General features: G+C 40.5%; 3 protein-coding genes across 3 annotated transcripts; all 3 read right to left on the reverse strand.

The window, feature by feature from the left end:
- Positions 1-6025: 6025 nt before the first annotated feature.
- F5891DRAFT_981482 (uncharacterized protein) lies at positions 6026-6710 on the reverse strand (the record flags this gene model as incomplete). Its single annotated transcript, XM_041377112.1, has 4 exons — positions 6026-6248; positions 6300-6472; positions 6531-6596; positions 6663-6710. 4 exons carry the CDS (start codon positions 6708-6710, stop codon positions 6026-6028), a joined length of 510 nt encoding a protein of 169 aa, XP_041224386.1.
- Positions 6711-7853: 1143 nt separating this feature from the next.
- On the reverse strand, positions 7854-9613 carry F5891DRAFT_1190292 (uncharacterized protein; the record flags this gene model as incomplete). The annotated part of the gene is made up of 7 exons (XM_041367273.1): positions 7854-7876; positions 7935-8063; positions 8131-8377; positions 8434-8796; positions 8854-8962; positions 9366-9467; positions 9519-9613. 7 exons carry the CDS (start codon positions 9611-9613, stop codon positions 7854-7856), a joined length of 1068 nt encoding a protein of 355 aa, XP_041224387.1.
- Positions 9614-10458: 845 nt separating this feature from the next.
- Positions 10459-13581, reverse strand: F5891DRAFT_1129282 (uncharacterized protein; the record flags this gene model as incomplete). Its single annotated transcript, XM_041364372.1, has 11 exons — positions 10459-10842; positions 10898-11254; positions 11311-11505; positions 11580-11735; positions 11792-11888; positions 11941-12085; positions 12187-12371; positions 12420-12616; positions 12744-12863; positions 12932-13150; positions 13213-13581. 11 exons carry the CDS (start codon positions 13579-13581, stop codon positions 10459-10461), a joined length of 2424 nt encoding a protein of 807 aa, XP_041224388.1.
- Positions 13582-20809: the final 7228 nt, after the last annotated feature.

Raw genomic sequence — 20809 nt, forward strand, 5'->3', positions numbered from 1 at the left:
GCCAAGTGGTCATCCTGACATAATAGACATCTCTTTCTGTTGGAGTACAACAGGTTTAAAACCTGTTGAATGTTGCATTTTTTTCATAAAAACATGCCTTAAATATTTGCTTATAGACAGTATCTCAGACATTGATCTTCATTGGCCTTAGTCAAGCTATCACCAAAGTAAAAATTTGTTTCTCCATAGAGGTCTATTTTCACATCATTCTATGCACTTCTATAGCACAGTGTGACCTGTATTGTATTTCATTCAGTGCACACTTACTAGCATAGGCACTTTTGTTGTGCATCAGTGTGTGCACCTTCAGCTCAATCACTTGTCCTCTTTCTGTCCATTCTATGCATGTTTTGGTTTGTCAGTGCATATTGCCATTCTATTTCCATGTATTCTGACAACATCTCTGGCACTATGCACAAACATATTGTATCTTTATATCATGAACACTTACTTACATATTTGCTTTCCTTCTGACTTGCTTTGATGCTCTAAGATTGCACTGAGAATTACTTACATAGTATCATGTATTATTTACCTCTTAACAATTTCCCACCACCATCCTGCAGATCATCCAACTCTAAGTCACCTGGTCAAGAAGAATTTGCCAAGTGATCGTTAGAGTCAAAATCCATTTCTCTTGGACTATGTAGGTTTGAAACCTGCCAGTGATGTATTTTATTTTCTATGAAAACACACCTTAAAATTTGCTTGTGATTCATTTGCTTGCAAGCTGATCACAGTTGTGTTTAGCTAAGTGGCTCACATCACAGAATCAAAATCTGTTTCTATCAGAGTGCAACAAGTTCAAAACTTGTTGAATGTCACATTTTTTCTTTAGGAATGTATCTTGAATATTTGCATATAGACAGCATCTCAGATATTGATCTTCATTGATCCAATAACAACATTTTTATTCTATAAAATCCAAAATGGTGGAATGTGATGAATCACAAGTTGATGCAAAGACATATCATCACACAGATTACAAAATTGCTTAGTTTAAGAGACATATATTTTGACTCTGGCAATCACTTGAATAAGCACAATGAAGAATCTCCACCTTAAAGCAGGGGTGGTGACACCTCAGATTTCCAACCAGGGATAAAGTTGAATTTTAGATGGTTAGGTGGAGTTTCAAGGTTGGTAGGACCTTTGTCCTTGTTCTAGTGGTCAAATGATGAGTAATGGACACAGTACAAGGAGAGTCAAATGAAAATAAAATACCCAGGCTGATGTCCACACTGAGAGTTACTCATGTCCAAGCAGAAAATGGTCAGAATGCTCAGGGTGAATGAAACAATAGTTGCTAGAGCATCCAGCCTTCAAACACAACCATCCGTTCTGTAGCTGAACAATCTTCAATGTGATCTTCTCATTCAAGATTGTGTTGACAAAAGATTTTGACTTTTTTTGTAATGCAAGTTCATCTATCAACAGAAAGCACAGCATATAAAGATACTCACATCCTTTTTAGATTTCTTCATCCTCACTACTGCTGTTCTTGCTGCCACCATCATTGCTCTGGTTTTCGTCTCCTGATTCATTATGGTTTCTCCTGTGCTTTGATTTCTTTGAAAAGTCAGATTAGCAGCGCATATATTGACTGAAATACACCACCTTCATTGTGGGCAGTGCTTGGATAACAATGTTTGTAGTTGGGGCTTCTCATTTCAGTGCATGCTCAAGAAGGAATTTGTAGTCATCAGTTGAAGATAATACAAGTGAAGCAGTCCAAAGCTGGGTATTATACCACTCAACTGGGTAGTTTTTGTAAGCCAGTGTCTTTGGCTTGAGTTTCTCAGAAATTTTCTGAAGGTTTTGTGTTTTGAGGGTGTCAAACTCTTGGTCTGAACTTAGGCAAAGAAAAGCATTAATGGCTTTCCACTGTTTCTTGGGCTTTCATAGTTGATCTTCTGGAAACATGACTAGAAAGTATGTGATCTTAGGCTTCTATGGTTCATTCACGATAGCCTCTAAAGCAGAAGCAGGTGCTGCTTGTAGACTGTGCCCCATAGGCTCAGAGGTAGTAGGAACTGCCAACCAGCACTTCAGAAGTGTAAATAAAGCAGCAACCTAAGTTTTACCAGAAACTTGCTGCTTTCGAGGTTGGCCACATTTCTTCTTTGCTACAGCAGGTACAGGAACTTGAAGGTCTTTGAGTTGAGGGATTATGTTAGGCTTATCCATCAGAGCAGATGTTTCGTGTTCAGGCTTGATAGTAGTGTCATTAGATAACTCATCAAAAATTGAAGGCATGGCTAATAGAGACTTCATAATATATGATAATGATAAGTTAAAGTGTGTTGAGACAGGCGTGGTTGTGGTGATTTTTCTTTTCTTTAATTTCCTTATTCACTCAAATCATGTATACTGACATCATTTTTGCAAATATCTGTAAGAGGAATGTTGGAAAATAATATTAGAACTGACAAAATGCATGTAAATGTACCTTGAGGATTCACTTCTGAATGGGCTTATTGGAGGGGCATCTAACTGGTCTTAGTCAAGCAGTTCATATGATAGAATCCAAATCTATCTGCATAGGTTCAAAACCTGCTAAAGATGAAATTGCAAGGGATTATCAGAGTCAAAATCTGTTTCTCTGGGAGTATGCAGGTTTGAAATCTGCTAATGATATCATTTTTATTTTATGAAATCATACCACCAGTGAGATGGTGCTCTCAGGAAAGTACACATGAGTCCATCTCAAGGTGTGTTCCAGCAGGAAAAAAAAAATATTATTCATGAGGAAATGTTAAGGTGTGATTTCATGGAATAAAAATGTCATCATTGGCAGGTTTTGAACCTGCACAGTCCAAGAGAAACAGATTTGACTCTGATAACAACTTGACTTAGACTAATGAAAACCAGTGTCTGAGATGCTGTCTATGAGCAAATGTTCAAGGCATGTTCTAATAGAAAAAATGTAACATTGAACAGGTTTCAAACCTGTTGTATTGCTTTGGAAACAGATTGTGATTCTGTTATGACAACCACTTGGCTAAACACAACTCTGATGAGCTTTTAATCAAATTAACCATGAGCATATATCAAGGTGCATTTTTATAGAAAATGAAAATTATCCTTGGTAGGTTTTAGATGTGTGTAGTCCAAGATAAACAGATTTTGACTTTGGTGATCAGTTGGCTATTTAATCTTTGGTAGATTTTGAACCCAAACAGACAGATTTAGATTCTGTTGAATTAACTGCTTGGCTAAGACCAATGAGATGCACTTCCAATGAACTCATTCAGAAGCAGACCCTCAAGGCATATTTATCTGTATTTCATCAGTTCCTTCAATAGCATGGTTGCTGTTGATTCTTTTATTCTGTTGTTATTGCAAAAGACATTAGACTTCTTCTGGGACTCTTGACTTCAAAATCTATGTACCTAACAATTGCTCCCAAAAAGTGCTAATGGTAGACCACCATGATGGGCCCATGATGTTTGCAATGTCTTGGTATTAATATTCAAGCCACAAGTGACAAATAATAATGAAAAAATCACATATTATTGGGCCCAAGAGGGATGTTAGAAATTGATGTCTGCACCCAGTGTGATAAGATGAAATCTCATAGCTGGGCTGAAGGTGGTGATATAAAAATACAAGGATCAGGCCCCCTCACGCTTAGATATCAAATTCTCTCTCATCCAACCAGGCCCAAAGATTTATTTATGTAAAATAACTATCTCTGCTCCTTTTATCTCATCTAGTGCTGATGATCTCTAGCTTGATTGATATTGCTGTTGGTTTTATGCACAAATTAGGAATCTGTGTTGCTTAAAAATTACCAGAGACAAATGCAAGTATCCTTGATGCAAAGTTCAATGTATGACCAAATCTTGATACAAACTTAGAACAATAAGTAATTCTCTCCAAAGGTCTTGACTTGGTTGAAGAAAAAGAGCAGATTACACATCAAACTTTCAAGTTTGATTCTAATAACCTGAGGAAGTTCTGAGATAAAGCAGAAGTATTTATACAATAGTGTGGCATTCTGCACTTAGGTGCTTTCAAGTGCTTAGTGTCAAATAGCAGTTATAGTGTATTTTAGACTTTGAGTTCCACAATATGCAAGATGGTGGTAGAAAGTTGTTTAGAGTCAAAAGATACATGGTGCTATGTAAGTAATTCTAAGTGTGCTCTCAGCACACGGAAGCAAGTCAGAAGTACAGCAAATAGGCAAAAGTATGTAAGTCACTTCTGAATGAGTTCATTGGAAGTGCATCTGACTGGTCTTAGCCAAGCAGTTAATATAACAGAATTCAAATCTGTCTGCATGAGTTCAAAACCTGCTAAAGATGAAATTGTCAAGTGATCACTAGAGTTAAAATCTGTATCTGTTGGACTACAGTTGTGTTTAGCTAAGTGGCTGTCATAACAGAATCAAAATCTGTTTCCATCAGAGTGCAACAAGTTTCAAACTTGTTAAGTGTTGCATTTTTTCTATGAGAACAGGTCTTAAATATTTGCTCATAGACAGCATCTCAGAAATTGATCTTCATTGGTCTTGGTCAAGTTGTCACCAGATTTAAAATATGTTTCTCTTGAACTATGCAGGTTTCAAACCTACCAATAACAACATTTTATTGTATGAAATCCAAAATGGTGGAACATGATGAATCATGAGTTAATACAAAAAACACATGATTATATAGATTACAAAGCTGCTTAGTTCAAGAGAAATATATTTCGATTCTGACAATCACCTGAATAAGTATATTGAAGAATCTCAGCCTTAATAGATTTGTATTTTTCCTAATTCCTCAGATTATTAGGATCAAACTTGAAAGTTTGATATGTAATCTGCTCTTTTTCTTCTTCAACCAAGCCAAGATCTTTGGAAAGAATTATATTATTATTGTACTTATCCTTCTGAGTTTGCATCAAGACTTTGGTCATATATTTAACTCTGTATCAAAAATACACTGTGTGTGTTACAACAGTGAGTCACATGCGAACTGGAGTGATCTAACAGTGATACCTCGTGCTGAGAGTCCAAGGTCGGCTCTTACAAACAAGCAAGAGTTATGTATGCTAGCGGAGGCGAGCAATAGTAACAGTTACAGACAGAAGGGATCTCAAGTCCTTCCGAAGGTGCGGATCGAATGTCGAGCAAGTAGCTTTAGCAAGTCAAGGAGTTCAAGGTAAAACCCAGTAAGATTAAAGTAAGGAACATCTACTTTAATCGTCAACTTTATATAAGGCTACTCTATCGTATCTAAGCTCAGCTTGAAGCTGGGTTCTAATCTGCTTATCTATCGAGTCAGAGATAACATGCATGAGGCAGGCTTCTATCTATGATAAGGACCGCGAGGCATCCTTCTATCAGTACACGAGGCAACCATGAGGCTTGCCTTCTATCTTGATATCATTAATAGGTCATCTAGATCTATGTCGTCATCTGTCATCATATGCGGTCCAGACCGCTTATCTAAGCTGGCATCTTCCGGTCTTCTCTTCTTCTATTATCAAGGCCTAGAGACCTACAGTGGCTCAAAAAAGTGTCTCAATGTTTGTAACATTTCATGTAATTGCTTTATTATGCACCAGGGTGTAGGAATATGACTAAACTATAGGGGGGTGTCATAAAGCTATACTTCTTAGCCTCATTTAAGTCCCCTATAGCGTGGGAAGATGATGTCATCATGTGCAGATATGGCTATTTTAATTTGGTGACTCATTGAGACACTTTTTTGACTTTTAGTTTGATCAACACAATCTCTATAATTATGATACTTTATGTGACCTTCTGTTGCTCTAATCACTTCTGCCACTCTTCTAGACATGCTATCTATCAATTTTGAATATTTCTTCTTAGCACTCCTTTCTCACTCTGCTGCAACTCTGTCCTACAGCTGAAATAGCCCCTATGATGAATTTTGATAGGCTACGAGCAATTTCTTGAATATTTTTCAGAGATATGGCTTGTCGTCAAAGCGGAGGGTGCAAGCGAGGCATACCAGAAGCCTTTGCAAATGAAAAGGTTGCAGAAGAGCTAGTGGAATAATCAGGCCTGTCATCAAATAGACCCTTTGCCAGAGAAGGTATAGGACGAAGAGGAGGTTGCAGGGAAGGAGCCAGGGGAAGCGTCAGTGCTGAATGTAGATTGTGTTTGCTTGATAATACTGGGGCAGGTGTTTTGGGAAGCCTCCTGGGAATGCTCGTGTTTGACAGCTCGCTGATGGATGAGGTTGGTTGAAGTGTTTCGTTTGAAGTCAGGTGCTTTGAGAGATTCAATGGCACTATAGAAGGATATTAATTTAGATGCTGTGGCGGAGTGAAAGGAGACATACTGGCCCTTCTCCTTGTCGAGTTTGTCGCCCATGTTTTTTGACAGTTTCTTGAACTCGCATTTGGACTTTGCATTGTCGGTGTCGACCATGAGGTTTTGCAAGTGCCAAAGCCGCCAAGAAAGATTCTCGAGGCATTGACCCTGCTCGAGATATGAAGCAACTTTGGTGCATACCTATGAAAGGGAAAGGGGTTAGTGAAAAGGGTGAAAGAGATTGAATATAACTATGTACCTTCCACATTTTTGTGAGTGACTCAGTGTTGCTCAAGTTGCTGAAAGCAACAAAAGACTTGTTACCCTATGCATATTAGTCAGTTGGCATACCAGAAGCCTTTGCAAACAAGAAGGTCGCAAAAGAGCTTACAGAGGTAAGAATAATCAAGCTTGTCGTCAAAGCGTCGACGGATGGCATGAGAAATGATGAGGATTCATGGTGGAAATTTTAAGTAAGTGGCAAGTGCAGTCCAAGACGCTTACATGTGTCTTATTTGGCCTTGTGTGTACTTATCCCCAATTGGAAGGCATTTCAAATGCCAAAGGCAATTGGGATGAACTTGAGGATTTCGACACCATAGAATACATGGATCCATAATATATTAGATGATATTTCTGAGTAACAAGATATGAAGGATTCAGAGGGATTCAATTTAAACACTGCTTAAATGAAACTTCGAGTGAGGGTACCAATTTATGTGACTATGGACGGACTATCATGACCTTTTCCGTGAAGACTTCCGTGTGTTAGCTTCCGTCAACTTGAAATCATCATCAAGGCCAGCCTTGCCTTTCCCACATTTGGCCTTGGGTCTGGGTTTAGGCTTGGGCTTCACAATGGTGTCGGCAATTATTGTATCAGTATTGGTGTCATGCTCTGACACTACTTGATCCTGTGTGTCTGAAGCTACATAGAACTAGATGTTGCATCGCAGTAGAGATAGATGCCGAGGGTCCAATTTGAGGTGCAATGGTTGGACTAGTCTCGGTGTTGTCGACGGAAGGCAAAGGTTCATTGGGGCGCAGAGATAGTGCTGGTGGAGCACTGGCATGAAAGACAGGTCCTTCCACCCCATCTTCAAAGGCACGTTCAAAATCTTCTTCCCACGTGTCAGTCAGGCGGCCTTGTGTAATGTCGTCGTTGATAGTTGTAGAGTGGGAAGTTGAAAAAATTGAGTTATTGAAAAATGCAATAACGTCTTTAGACCACTTGTCTCCGCTCATCAATCGTTGACAGTGTAGGGATTCATTTCTGGCTGGGCTGGTAGAGACTGTTTTTACCTTACCTTATGTTGGCACTTTTGTAGCTTACATAATCAAGCAATCTTTTCACCAGTTACCAGTATGAGTCTGAGTGCTGAGCAAGTTTTCATGATATTTCTTCTCTTCTGAGCCTTGAGCCTGGTCCAGAAACCCTTTAGGGTTGAATAGCAGCTAGGTTCTGCAAGACCCAACACATTGTTCAGACTCACCATCTGAATGGTTGTACCTTCAATGGTACCAGTTGTGGTACTCATGATATGGGATATGACTCTCGGCTCCCACTGGAAGGAGGTCCTTGTCACCAGAGAGGAGAAAGATCGCCTGAAAACCGAGTGTGAATGAGTGAAACACTAATGAGACAGTCTATTAAGTAACTTACAACAACAGCTGCTGCTGCTATCATGCCTGGAGTTGTAGTTCACAGCTCCCAGATCTTCACCTTCGTTTTTCTGGCTGGGATTGACTTCGAAGATAGTGAACTCTTGCCGAAAATCAAGACTCTCAAAATCTGTATTATAATTGTGGTCAGTCATTGTGTGATGCATGTAATTTAGTAAATGAAAGGAAAGACAAACCTGAACAAGCCTGCCAGGCTGTCTTTAGAAATGTCTGTGATGATGGATTCTCAGGATTAGGGAATAGAATTGGTGCAAACTTGGTGTAAGCGTCATTTGTATTCACAAGCAAGGTGTGGTATTTGGACTCAGTACTTCGCTTGTAGCCTGCGAGAAAAATGTCCGAGCTCATGGTAAAGATCGCGCCAGCGCAAGATTTGACATCAGAAACCATTTCGGAGCGAACAGAATTGATGCCTTTTGCAAACTAAGCGAGTTACAATGAGATTCAATGAAGTTTGCGCAAAAAATAGTGACACGTACACTGCGCCCAAAGTTTTTGTGGCTCATCAACTCATGGTCAGTCTCAGGAATGAAGAGGAATAGTTCGGCTTTGACACCATCCTCGATAGAGAGTGGAGAGAGCCAGTGCTCTTTGCTAGAGAGGTCTATATTGGGACAGGTGCACAAAGGGAACAGGTGCGTGTCAATCCATAGACAGTGAGTCATGGAGTACTTGTGTCCATGAGCCTTGATAGTGTCTTCCTTCACTGCTAGGGCAAGTTCATTTGCTGTGAGCTTCTTCCGGCCATGAGAAGCTAAAGTCTCAAGGAGGGTGTTCCTCTTCAACAACTCTCTGCACCGGCTGCGTGTGTTGAGTAAGAGCTTTTGCGTGATTGCAAGTGCCTTTGGTCAAAAATTGTATTGAGTTAATATAAAGTAGTTAGGCCTGGAAAGACTTACCTGATGGAGCTCTTGAGGAGATGCAGAGTCCAGAAGAGGAGCAATAGCTGTATGAATTTGCGCAAGCTCCTCGTCAGAGTCAGACTCTGTTGAGTGGGAACCTGAGCTACTGTTGAACAAGTGATCTAGCGCTGAGTCCCGACACTGAGGCATGGTATTGACAAGAAGATATGAATATGCCTGGACCTGAGACTTCTGAAACAAAGTCGGTTGGCAACAGTGAACTGAAGAGATTCGAATCAACATAATGGACTTTATATTGAATGAGATCCAATCACGCACCAGAATGCTGTCTTGTGCACAAATATGTACTTGTACTCATCCTGCATGTATAATAGGTAAAGGTTGTCAGGTAAGCAGCCTTGGCTTGAGGTAAAGATACACGCCTATTGCATTTCCGTCTGCAGCAAATGATAAGATTTGAAGTGATGCCGGTGTCTTTGTAACAAAACACGAGTATTTCATTATAAGTCTACTTGTGACCGATGGCCGTAAATAAAGGTGCAACGCACAGATTGGGAGCTTGGTGAATGATTAGCTGTAAAACATTGATGGCAGTCAGTACCTGAGGGGTCTGCTTTCTCTGTTTTCCTTCGATGAATGCTTGCAAAGCACTATAATTCGACAGTAAGCGAAAAAAAACTCGCTCGTTAGAAAGTACATACCTGAAGCTGATAGGTTCGGCAGCGACCTTCTTCAGGTATACCTGTAGGATTCCGCATGTTGGGGAAGACCCATCTGTTCGGGGTTTGTCAGACATATTAATGTCAAACTGTTGGCAACCAAAGATAGAGATCAGTTATTAGTTCCGACTCGAAGGACTTGACTCTTAGAGTTTGAGAGTCCCTACCGGTCAGTGGGAGCTCACAGGGAGAGTACATAATAATGGCGCTGTCGAAGATACAGCACGGCATGAATAGTTCCGGATCAGTATGGTTCTAGAGCTGTTCAAACACTTCAATTCTCCTGCGGGCGTTCTTCACATCTCTGCTGCCGCCGGAGATCACTGTATTCGAGTGAGGTGATTGTTGGCCATCAGGGTACAGATACTCACCAACTATAAGAAGGTCAACCACTGCATCATAGTAGTAAGAGTGAAACTTACCTTCGTATTGAAAATATTTAGTCTTTGCTGGAGAATTTGGGCTTGAGGAAAAGGGTAATGGGTTGCCTGCTTGAGGCTGTCTTTGGCAAGGAGGCTGGTGAATGGGAGATCACTTTATCGTCGAGAACCTATTAATATAATGGTAAGTATCTTATCGTCCAAGAGAACTTTTCAACACACTTCGTAGGTAACTGATGTCCACATCTTCTTCCTGCTCCTGCTCATCCTCATCCTTGTCATTTGGTCCATGGAATCACTTGCGTCAAAGACAACGCGCATGCCACCATCACTTCTAACCCTGTGCACTGCTTTTGTTGAAATCTGTGCAAGTTTTGCGGAACAGGGTCCCCATCAGACAGTGGGAGCCTGCAGAAAGAGTATCAGGAAATGAAATACTCATTGCAATAGTGAAGTGTGGACATTTTGTACAACTATATTAAAAGGTTTTGTTGAGAGCGAAGAAACATGTCAGAATCAACAACATCAACAAGAAAGAAGTCTCAAAGAGGATTAGCATAATCTGGAACAACTAAAGCACCACGGATGATTGAATGAATGGAAAGGAACTCCGAAGATGCTGGAGGCCATACACGCAGCCGAGTGAATTGCAGGTCCTGATCAACAGCGGGCCGTGGGCCAATTGGAGCATCCATTGGAAGTACAAGAGCGAGATCCAAACATTGGTCGCCAACACTGTACTTAAACATAAACAAGATTTGGGCAAATATATTCTTGCTGTTGCCGTCCTTGTCGTGAGTATGAATAAGTGTGCAGTCACGGCGCTCGTGTCCGTGGAAGTTCAGATTGCAACGGAGATAGTCCATAGCAAGCTTCCAGTCAACGACAGACTCGTAGTGCACCTTGAGGTAGCGATATTCCTGTAGCTGCAAGAAATATAGTTCAGTCAGTGTCACTGGAAAACAAACAACTTGAACTCACCTTGTCTTGAGCTGCCGGCCTCAACCACATTTTCCCATCAGGTAATGGTATGTCATGGGCAGGAAGGAATTCATTGATGAACGTCGAAAACTTCTTCCAAAATTGGTCGAAAGCGCGTGACGAGCTATTTGCTTCCTCCACATCAGCAAAACTGGTGGGGCATTGGGGAGAACCGAGATAGATATGGCCCTGAAATGACACGCCAATATGTGTGGCATCCTCAGGGTCATCATTGTCGTCTGGATCGTTGTTGTTGTTGTCAGCATCCCTGAGTTCCCGAAGACGCTGTTCATCAAGCTGGGCAATGCGGCCACCAATAAGCTCAGAAACGAGTGTCCTATGATCTAATTGGAGAAGCTAAGTAGACTTTCTTAGAAAAATAAGAATGTAAATGATTGATAAATAAATCATACCTGATTTGCAATGTCCTTATGGTTCGTCTGGCGTAAATACATCCGTTTGAGTGGTCCATGTTGCTTTTCATTGGGACGAGTGCTGAAGTTCCGAGCGGCGCCTTTCTCCCGTATGTCGTGAAATATGTGCTTGCCAGCGTGTACCTTTGGAAAGTTCCAATTCTTGGTCGAATCACCTGCAACTTTGCAATATTCCTGTATTACTGTAATTAGATGAGCAACAGAATAAAATCATTAGTATGCATGTCCAAACACTTCAGAAATTCCACATAAGCTGCTTCGCCAGCTGCGAGAGTGCTCTCCATTTGAGTGTCGAGCAAGATATACATGTCTACCTTTAGGTAACTTGCAATACAGCGCAAGAGCATGTACCCAGCTTTGCTCTTCTGCTTCGTGAGCACATTATGAGCAGCAAACAGAAATTGCTATTGAAATAGTCATATAAGAACGTAAAGTTTGTCAACAAGGTAATAAGATGTACCTTGGAAATATCCTGGAATTTGTTCCCATCGCTAAAGCTAATGTTCGTGACCCGGTGGAAATGATTGAGACCCCTCCATCGTGGAAAGGCATCAAATCTTCACATGAGATATGAACAAAAGATGCTAATGATGAAAGGATAGAACTCACTGCTCGTCAATTTGCTTGAGAGCGCTGCGCCCAAGAAGTTCTGCAAGACTCTTAGCCTCTTCATGGATGTGGTAACCATATAAACCGCCTTGAAAGGCATGCAAAGGGTCCTGGGAGATTGTCTCATGGGGATTCGAGTTTTCCACTCTCCAGAATATATTCTAGCGATAATGTCAGTTGATAACATGAGTATGTAAGAGAGACATAGAGAAATATTCAAAGGACGTACTTTAACAGGTCATAGACCTTGCTCCTTCAGGGCTGCTTCTCCTGCGGCACGGTTCTCCTCGTAGAGCTTGATGCGAATTTGTGCATCCTCAACTTTTTGGGTAGGGTACGTCACAGTATGGTCGCAAAGTTTTGATGAAGGGACAAGACAGATGGGACAAGGACAGAGTGAGCCCGTCCCCTGTATTAATGCCATCACGCACCTGTCGGAATGTCAATAACTGTAAGCTAGAAGTAGACAGTATACTTACTGTTCTTCATAGTCAGCCAACAATAGCAGAATCAGTGCGTATAACCACCGTTCGACATCATTGAAGCATTTATGGGCAAATCCGGTCTTAGAGTAAAGTATGATGACCTCGAGAAACTTTAAGAATGCTTCATGCCAAACGACGTGCTTTAAATTTGTGTAGGAGAGCTTGTGGTCTTCTTCTGCGTCTTCAGGCACCTGTCAAAGAATAACACAAGTCAGTACAATCACAACAAGCAACATTTGAGGTGAAACTGAAACATACAATTGGTAACAAGCCCATGAGGCGACCACCACCTATTCCTGCACAATTTCAAATGCCAACTGGCAGGTTCGCGCACCGGGAAATTACCGGATATCCTTTGACATTGCCAGATGATGACAAGTGCGTCTTGTCTGCATACAAAATGAAGGAAAATGGTACTCCATTGTTAGGTAATGACGACTACAACAAAGTAAATTAATGATACAAGTTAGTTCCGCGTAAGGTAATGAGCGACATTATGTGCATACTTGGATCCTCCACCAATGGTCTGCAGTCCAAGGTTCGTGTATAAATTGTTCGTACCGAGTACCATCATGCTTATACAACTGCTGGGCATTCCATTCAAAATGCGGCGCTAAGATGGGCTCATTGAGCAGGTCCATAGCCCAGTCCCATAATGGCTGCGAATACACATCAAAGTCGAGTGTCCCCTTCTGATAATCTACAGATATAACATGCTTCTCGAACTAAAGTTTATAATTGTATCTAATAATTAGATTCGAGACTTTTGAAATAAAATAGAACTTACTGGTGTCATCTGCATTGAGGCCTTATCCCATGCTCTTAATACATCACCATGAGTCTTGAATGTAAGTTTCGCGTGACCATCGACAGCATTCCAGATAAGCCACAAAAATTTGTCCATGTGTTCCTTGCTGAGAGCGGCTCGGTGTGCCAGTTCAGCAAACTCGAAGTCTGCACAGCATGAAAATGGAAGCCATGGAGAATTGTCGACAAACGGAGGCACAGCATCTCCACATCCATAAACTGAAAAGTTTTCAATGACAGTAGGTCGACCACTGTTTGGATGATACTCCGTCTTGAATTTGTTGAAATCAGGATGAGGGACAGCGGGCAAAGGTTTGTTCTCGGACGCTAGTCCAGCAATGCTCTTCATGCTTGTATCAGAGTCGGAAACTTATTATTTAACATCGATCAATTAGTCAGAGCAATAAGTCTAGTGATATGCGGTAGTACTCACGTTGATGCAAGCCTTCGATGCTCAAGGGATCCTGATCGCCGTAATCTCCTTCATATCCTGCAACATCGATGACAGATTCTACTGAGTGCATTTCTCCTGGCTGGCCTAGGGGTCTCTGTGAGACAGTGCTCAGGCGGGCTGCGTCTTGCTCCTTGTGACGACGTTTTTTGTGCTGTTCTGTTCAAATGATCAGATAAAACTAATCAGAATGTTAACATAATTTAGACATACCTTTTCATTGTGCTTCAACCGCTCTTGCAGCCAGTTTTGCGAACTCCTTAGTTTCTTTCTTTTTCTTCTGCTTTTCCAAACAACTCTTCTCATGCGACGTGATACCCCGAGACGTGAAGGAACGAGTACAGTATTTGCACAACACCTGATTTGAATCTGCCCCTGGACCAGATTTAGATAATGTCAGCTCAGAAGTAGATGGCCCAGGACCTGCTAGCAATTGAAGTTGCTGTGGCGCCATGGTAGTACACAGTATGTTCAGAAAAGATGGAGGAACAAACTGGAGATCTTGTACATAAGTCATCTTCAACAAGAATATGCATTGAATGACCGCTGGCGAAAGGCAGCGGCTGAAGCTAATTGGGAGTAGCTAAAATTATCATCCAGTCATTTGAAGTGCCAAAAATGTACTAAGGTCCATGGAAGGGTCTGGAATTGCGGCTGCAATGCCATTGGAAGGTGCTGAAATGACGTCTAAAGATAGACGCCTTCCAAGGTAGGTTTAGATTTTTCTGACATAGGTATCGTATCGTTGCCGTGCAGGGTGGCAGAGGGCATATTGGTAGCTGGGGGCTCATGCCATGTTACTGTAATAGTGTGATCCTTTCATTGTCAGTTTTCACTCATAAACCCACTGTGGTGGACTTCTATCAGCACTTTTTCAGGGAAATTGTTAGATAAACAGGTGTTGAAGTCAAGAACCCCAGCAGAAAGTTTGTGTCTTTTGCAATAGAAGTAGGATAAAAAAATCAATAGTGACTATGCTATTGAAAAAGCTGACAAAATCCAGCTAAATGTACCTTGAGGACTCACTTCTGAATGGGTTCATTAGAAGTGAATCTGACTGGTCTTGGCCAAGCAGTTGATATGACACAATCCAATCTCTCTGCATGAGTTCAAAACCCACTAAAGATGAAATTGTCAAGTGATTACCAGAGTCAAAATCTGTTTCTCTTGAACTATGGAGGGTTGAAACCTGCTAAAGATAACATTTTTATTTTTATTCCATGAAGGTACACCTTGGCATATGCTTATGGTCAGTCAGCTTACTAGCTGATTAGAGCTGTATTTAGCCAAGTGGTTATTGTAACAGAATCCCAATCTGTTTCTGTTGGAGTGCAATAGGTTTAAAACCAGTGAAACATCACTTTTTTTTCTAAGAATATGCCTCAAATATTTGCTCATAGACGGCATCTCAGACCTTTATTTTTATTGGTCTTTAGTCCAGTTGTCACCCAAGTCAAAATCTGTTTCTCTTAGATTGCACAGGTTTGAAATCTGCTGATGATATTATTTTTGTTCTATGAAATTACACCCTGACATTTCTTTATGAATCATTTCCTTAAAAAAAAGTCTTAGCCATGTTATTGCTACAATAGATTCAAAATCTAATTATCCTAGACTGAGCAGATTTGAAACCTATATAATTACATTTTTTGATCATTGGAATATTTTGTACTTCTTGACTTGCAAACAACTTAGTTGCAGCTTGGTATACTGTGTAGTTAACTTTTGTCACTTTCCCTGTTTGTATGCCTTTCTGCCCTTACAGGAGCTTCTAAAGTCACACACTTACTTTAGTAACTTACTAAAACCAGGGGACAATTAGAGAAGCTAAATTCAGTTTTTAATTTTGAGCACAGAAAAGGGTAATAAGGAATGTATGAATTTACTGATTCATTTCCTAATGAGATTTGCAGGATACTACTGCTGGAGCTCTCATTCAATTCAGGCTAACTGTCATTATTGTCCAATATCATATTATTTCTTCTGGTGCAGCCCTTCTTCATTGGTACCCTTCCTATGTAGGCAGTTTTGATTGAGTGGGTAGTGTGGGTACAACAATTCTGATGGTGATTCAGAACAATGTGTTAGGTCTTGCTGAACCTAGCTGCTATTCGACCCTAAAGGGTTTCTGGACCAGGGCTTAGAGAAGAGGAAATATTATAGAAAATGCTGAATACTCAGACACATAGTGGAAACTGGTGAAAAGATTACTTGATTTTGTAAGCTAAGGTGCAAACATACTACTACATAAAACAGTCTCTGCAAGGCTAGCCAGAAATTATTTCCTACAGTGTGTTAAGGTCGTACTCTCGTAGGGTCGGATCCGAAGGACTTCGGCCTCAGCTCATACACTGTGCCCCTTTCCCAAGTACTGTCCCTTATTTCAAAGTACTAATGATAATGCGTCCAAAGGTCCGGACGGGTCTTGTAGTATATCCGGATGTCTTCCGGATATCGGAAACACGTATAAGGCTAATCCGGACATATCCGAACTAGAAACTAACAGAGTAAGGACTACCCGAAGGTAGAGCCGAGTATATAGACTATTGGAATCTATCCGAAGTCTCGGAGGGTGACAAGAGTAAGAAGGACTCAAGTCCGGAGCACAGAAAGAGGACAAACTAAGATGATATTCGAACTGAGGTACTACAGGACATATACACGAGTTTATATACTATGAGGATAACGGAAGTATCAGTAAGCAAAGGTCTGAGGCTATGTATGAAGCATGTGCAAAGGTTATCAAACGCAAGTTGGAAATGAGACATAGGTTAACGGATCAGTAAGCATACCGGTAATAAGTATAACCGAAACACCGGGAAGAGGAAATGCCGAATAGGCTGTGTTTAACGTTATATGAACAGGAAATGAATTAGAAAGCTTATTGTAAATCAGATCGGAAGCGGATCTATACATCAGACCGGATCGGATCTCAGGGTCCAAAGTCCGGAAGAGAAGCGTGAATATATGGGATATGACACAGTGGCACCAAGGAGTAGAATCATGCTTATCACAAACTTATACACACCGAACTCAGATTCCTTCCAAAAGTGGAAGCATGATAAATGCTATTGATTGTGTGAAATATATCCATAAGGGCTAGAATCATAGAAACATAACTAGCTGCTCTTTTTGTTCAGCATAAACAACTCACCAAAACTATATGTCACATACAGAACCAATCAGTCTGACAAGTGTTAAGCTATCCATTGCAGGAAAATGCATACTGTATTCTCCCTGCTCTGCTTAATTTCTGTTACTTGGACTCAAGGTTTCACAGGAGTAGTCTTGTGGTTTCAGAGCTCAGTTGGAAAAACTGCCTCCAGCCTGCTTCAGTGCCACCAATCAAAGACAGCACTAATATCATCCGACAAGAAACACACATGCAGGAAACATGGTCTTCACCCTGAGCATGTAGATAAAAACATAACCAGCATATGGGTTCAGTGCTGGAATAGTTAAGCCAAGATACATAAAAATAATCGCAATGCTGACTCACAAATTATAGATCATTGTACATCAGGAAATCATGAGTTCACTTTTCTAGCTTTTTTAGCACTTAAATAAGTGACCTGTTACTCATTTTCACTTTTTCACATCTATTTTTCAGACTTAAAAACACAAACATATAATAGATGAATAAGTTGACAAAAGCAAAAAAAGCAAAAAAGTAAGTAACAAAGAAAAAAGTCAGTAATCAACAAGCTATTTTGAAGGCATGATGTCAGTATATTTGTTCACATAGAACAGAGTGAATACATCGAGGATGTGTTGGGATTTAATGAATAGGGCAAGTGGTTCAGTACTGTAGACAGGAATAAGGTGGGCAGATCAGAAAATTGAGTCCACATGAATCACCACAAAGTGTGTATGGTCATCAATAAATGACAGCTCCACCATCCACAAGCCTGTCTTGTCATCTGGTATGTTGCCAACTCAGTTGAACCAGCAGATAATGGCACATGGATAATATTTGTCCCTAAGTTGAAAAGAAAAGAAGGTTAGTACTCGGGTAACATCCATGCCTCGCATTCCATGAGCATTTGAGTCAGTAATGACAAACACATAATCTCTGTGTGCATACCCATTTCTCCAGTTAGGGGACACACAAATGTGCTCATTTTTCATCCCATCAATATCACTCAAGTCACTTGGCATGAAGAACATCAACACTGCAGAATTGAACACTTGACTTCTTCCTTCATAATGAGTGCAGTCCATAGCGTTTTTAGGGATTTCTACAAGGCGCACATCCAGATACAGCTGCTTGGTGAGGAAATCTTGAATGAGATCAGCCAAGTGTGGGATCACAAGTTCATTGGCTAGTGCAGAAATAGTCTGGGCGTGCTTCTTCCCTTCTGTTTGTATTGATAGTAGTACTTAGTATATTGACAATATGCAAATAAGAAAAAAACTTATGAGATGTTCAGGCCAGTTGAACATGTGTGAGAACTGAAGTTGGTGCATCAATATTCTCAGAGTCAACAATAATATCAATATCAGGTGTACTAGTGGTTTAGTGCACAATGGGTCCCTGTGAGTTTGGATCATGCTCCTCTGCACTGCTGGACACAGGTTGCTCAGCCTGTGCAGGTGCACCTGCTGACAGTTCTAGCTATGAAGATCGTAATTAAATAGTAGTAAAAAAAGTAGAAATAAATGTATGCCAAGTGCTGCAAGAACAGACAATAAGCAGATACCTGAGAGCATCCCACAAGTGCGGAAATCCACATGTGATGCTGCCAACTTATCCAGATGCTGATTGGTCAGGAGAATTTGATCTAGTGCATTACAATGGCTGGACTGCCTCTAAGGTTCCTTAACTGCCTTGATGTGCTTTGACTTCATAATCGAAAAGCACAAGCTGTTTAAAGCACCAAAGAGTCGAATACAACAGATATAATGGGTCATTGAGTGTTGTCATGGAACAGAAAAGATTGTAATGGTTCCAGTGGTCTTGAAAATGTAGCAATACCAGTGAAAACCAGCGAGTGCATCTTGAAGGACTTCTCTGTAAGTACATTATGGTGGACGAGATAACAAAACTCAAGAAAGGCACTGAATGTGCACACAACATCTTTGGGAACATGGCCCTCAATCACTGGCAAGTACATCTTGATACAGTTAGTGTTACATTAGTCTACAAATTAAATATAAAATACCTTTATGAGGGCCTTTGAATCATCCCTGGTGTAGAAATACAACAATTGCTGGATACTACATGAAGTAAGTAACCAGCAATATAAAAATGTGTTATGGTCTTGCACAGCCTAGTCTGCTATATTTGCTAGACAAGTGTGTTCGACCTGAGGGGTTAGCTATTAGAATAAGTCTGTAGATAGTCAATCAATAAACTGTCAAAAGTCTGAGTGCAAGAAACAATATCCGAAGGTATAATTACAATGTCCAATGCCAAAGTGTTGGGTCTGATGTTTTTGGGCTTAGCAGGTTATGGGGAACAGTGATAGTGAACATTGGGAAAGTGAGCAATATGTGGATTATTGATAATGATGGGTATTTTGGATAGAAAGAGTGGTAATATTTCGCAATATCAACTAAGAACTACGAAATATCAGGTATAACCACAAAGTGTTGGGAAATAGCTCCCTACTACTTGAATGATGGATATACTATGTGGAAACCAATATATATATATAAGTACGTAGAAATCTTGAACCCTATAGGCAAAAGTAGCAGCCGAAGATTTTGGATCTGAAGTACATGTAAATAAACATGAGGTGCTGTGGACAATGGGAAAACATGTAATAGCACTATGATGTGAGTAATGTGCAAAATAATCAACTATGCACCTAGTGGGGCTAGCAAGACAAGACAGTGTGGGTACAACAATTCTGATGGTGATTCAGAACAATGTGTTGGGTCTTGCTGAACCTAGCTGCTATTCGACCCTAAAGGGTTTCTGGACCAGGCTCAAGGCTCAGAGAAGAGGAAATATAATAGAAAACTGCTGAGCACTCTGGCTCATAGTGAAACTGGTAAAAAGATAACTTGATTATGTAAGCTAAGGTGCAAACATAACTATAGGTAAAACAGTTTCTGCAAGGCTAACCAGGAATCATTCCCTACAATGGGACACAGATAGGATAAGTGCACAGGAAAATATCGGGTCCAATGCAGCCAAAACATCGAATCTGCTAGTCAGTGTCGGGTTTGGTGGATATGTGTTGGGTTGCAATGGAAAGTGAATATTGTGTGACGAGCATTTGACATGATGCATGAAATAGCTGAATATGAGCCCAGTGCTAGCTCAAGTGTCACACCAGTCTATTGTTTGAAATGGCATCCCTGTGGAAATTGATGTAGGCCAGGAAAAGGAGGAACTGCTGTAATCCTACAAAAAGCTAAGATTAAATGAAAATTATAGTTGATAAAATGTACCATCAGTCAATATCATCTAGCATGATGTTAGCCTGTGTCTTTTCATGCTCCTTCAAGAGGTATCTCTCAACTCATTCAACTAAATGATCTTTGAACAATCCCTTGATAATTTGATGGAGAAGGTTGGGTGCGAGTAGTTCATGGATGTCAGCACAGGGGAAATCATTTGTAAACAGCTATATACAAGTTAATTCAAAATACATTATAAATCAAACATTAGATATATCACAAGGACAGCAACTACACTATACTCAGCCTACAATATATCAAAATCATACTCTTTGATGAGCACATCTGTGTGAAGTCTTGAGCAAAGGAGATTGGTCTCATCAAGGGCCTTGAAATGTGACAGACACCTATCTTGGTATCAGAACAAATACAATAGACAATCAACAAAACTTACTCACTTAGCACACCACCTTCAAATGATGCATGCAAGTAATACTTGCTCTTCATAGTTTGCAATATAAGACCAAAGTCCATAGATCACACAGTGATAGTACCCATCTCCAAAATGTGCAACTTTAGGCACTGTCATGCCAGGCTTCATACTCTTGAGGATATATAAGAGTGATGAGTGAAATAGCTGGTGATGAAACCTTTGAAAATCTTTTGTCTTGGCATGCTGTTCAGTTGTTTTGTGAGATATAAGCACTACAACAAGATACAAAATTAACAAATATATACTTTTGGGCATCGCAAGAAACCCTACAATGGCAATGGCATT

The sequence above is a fragment of the Suillus fuscotomentosus genome (assembly GCF_016647785.1).
Source record: "Suillus fuscotomentosus strain FC203 chromosome Unknown F5891scaffold_36, whole genome shotgun sequence".
NCBI classification, from domain to species: Eukaryota; Fungi; Basidiomycota; class Agaricomycetes; order Boletales; family Suillaceae; genus Suillus; species Suillus fuscotomentosus.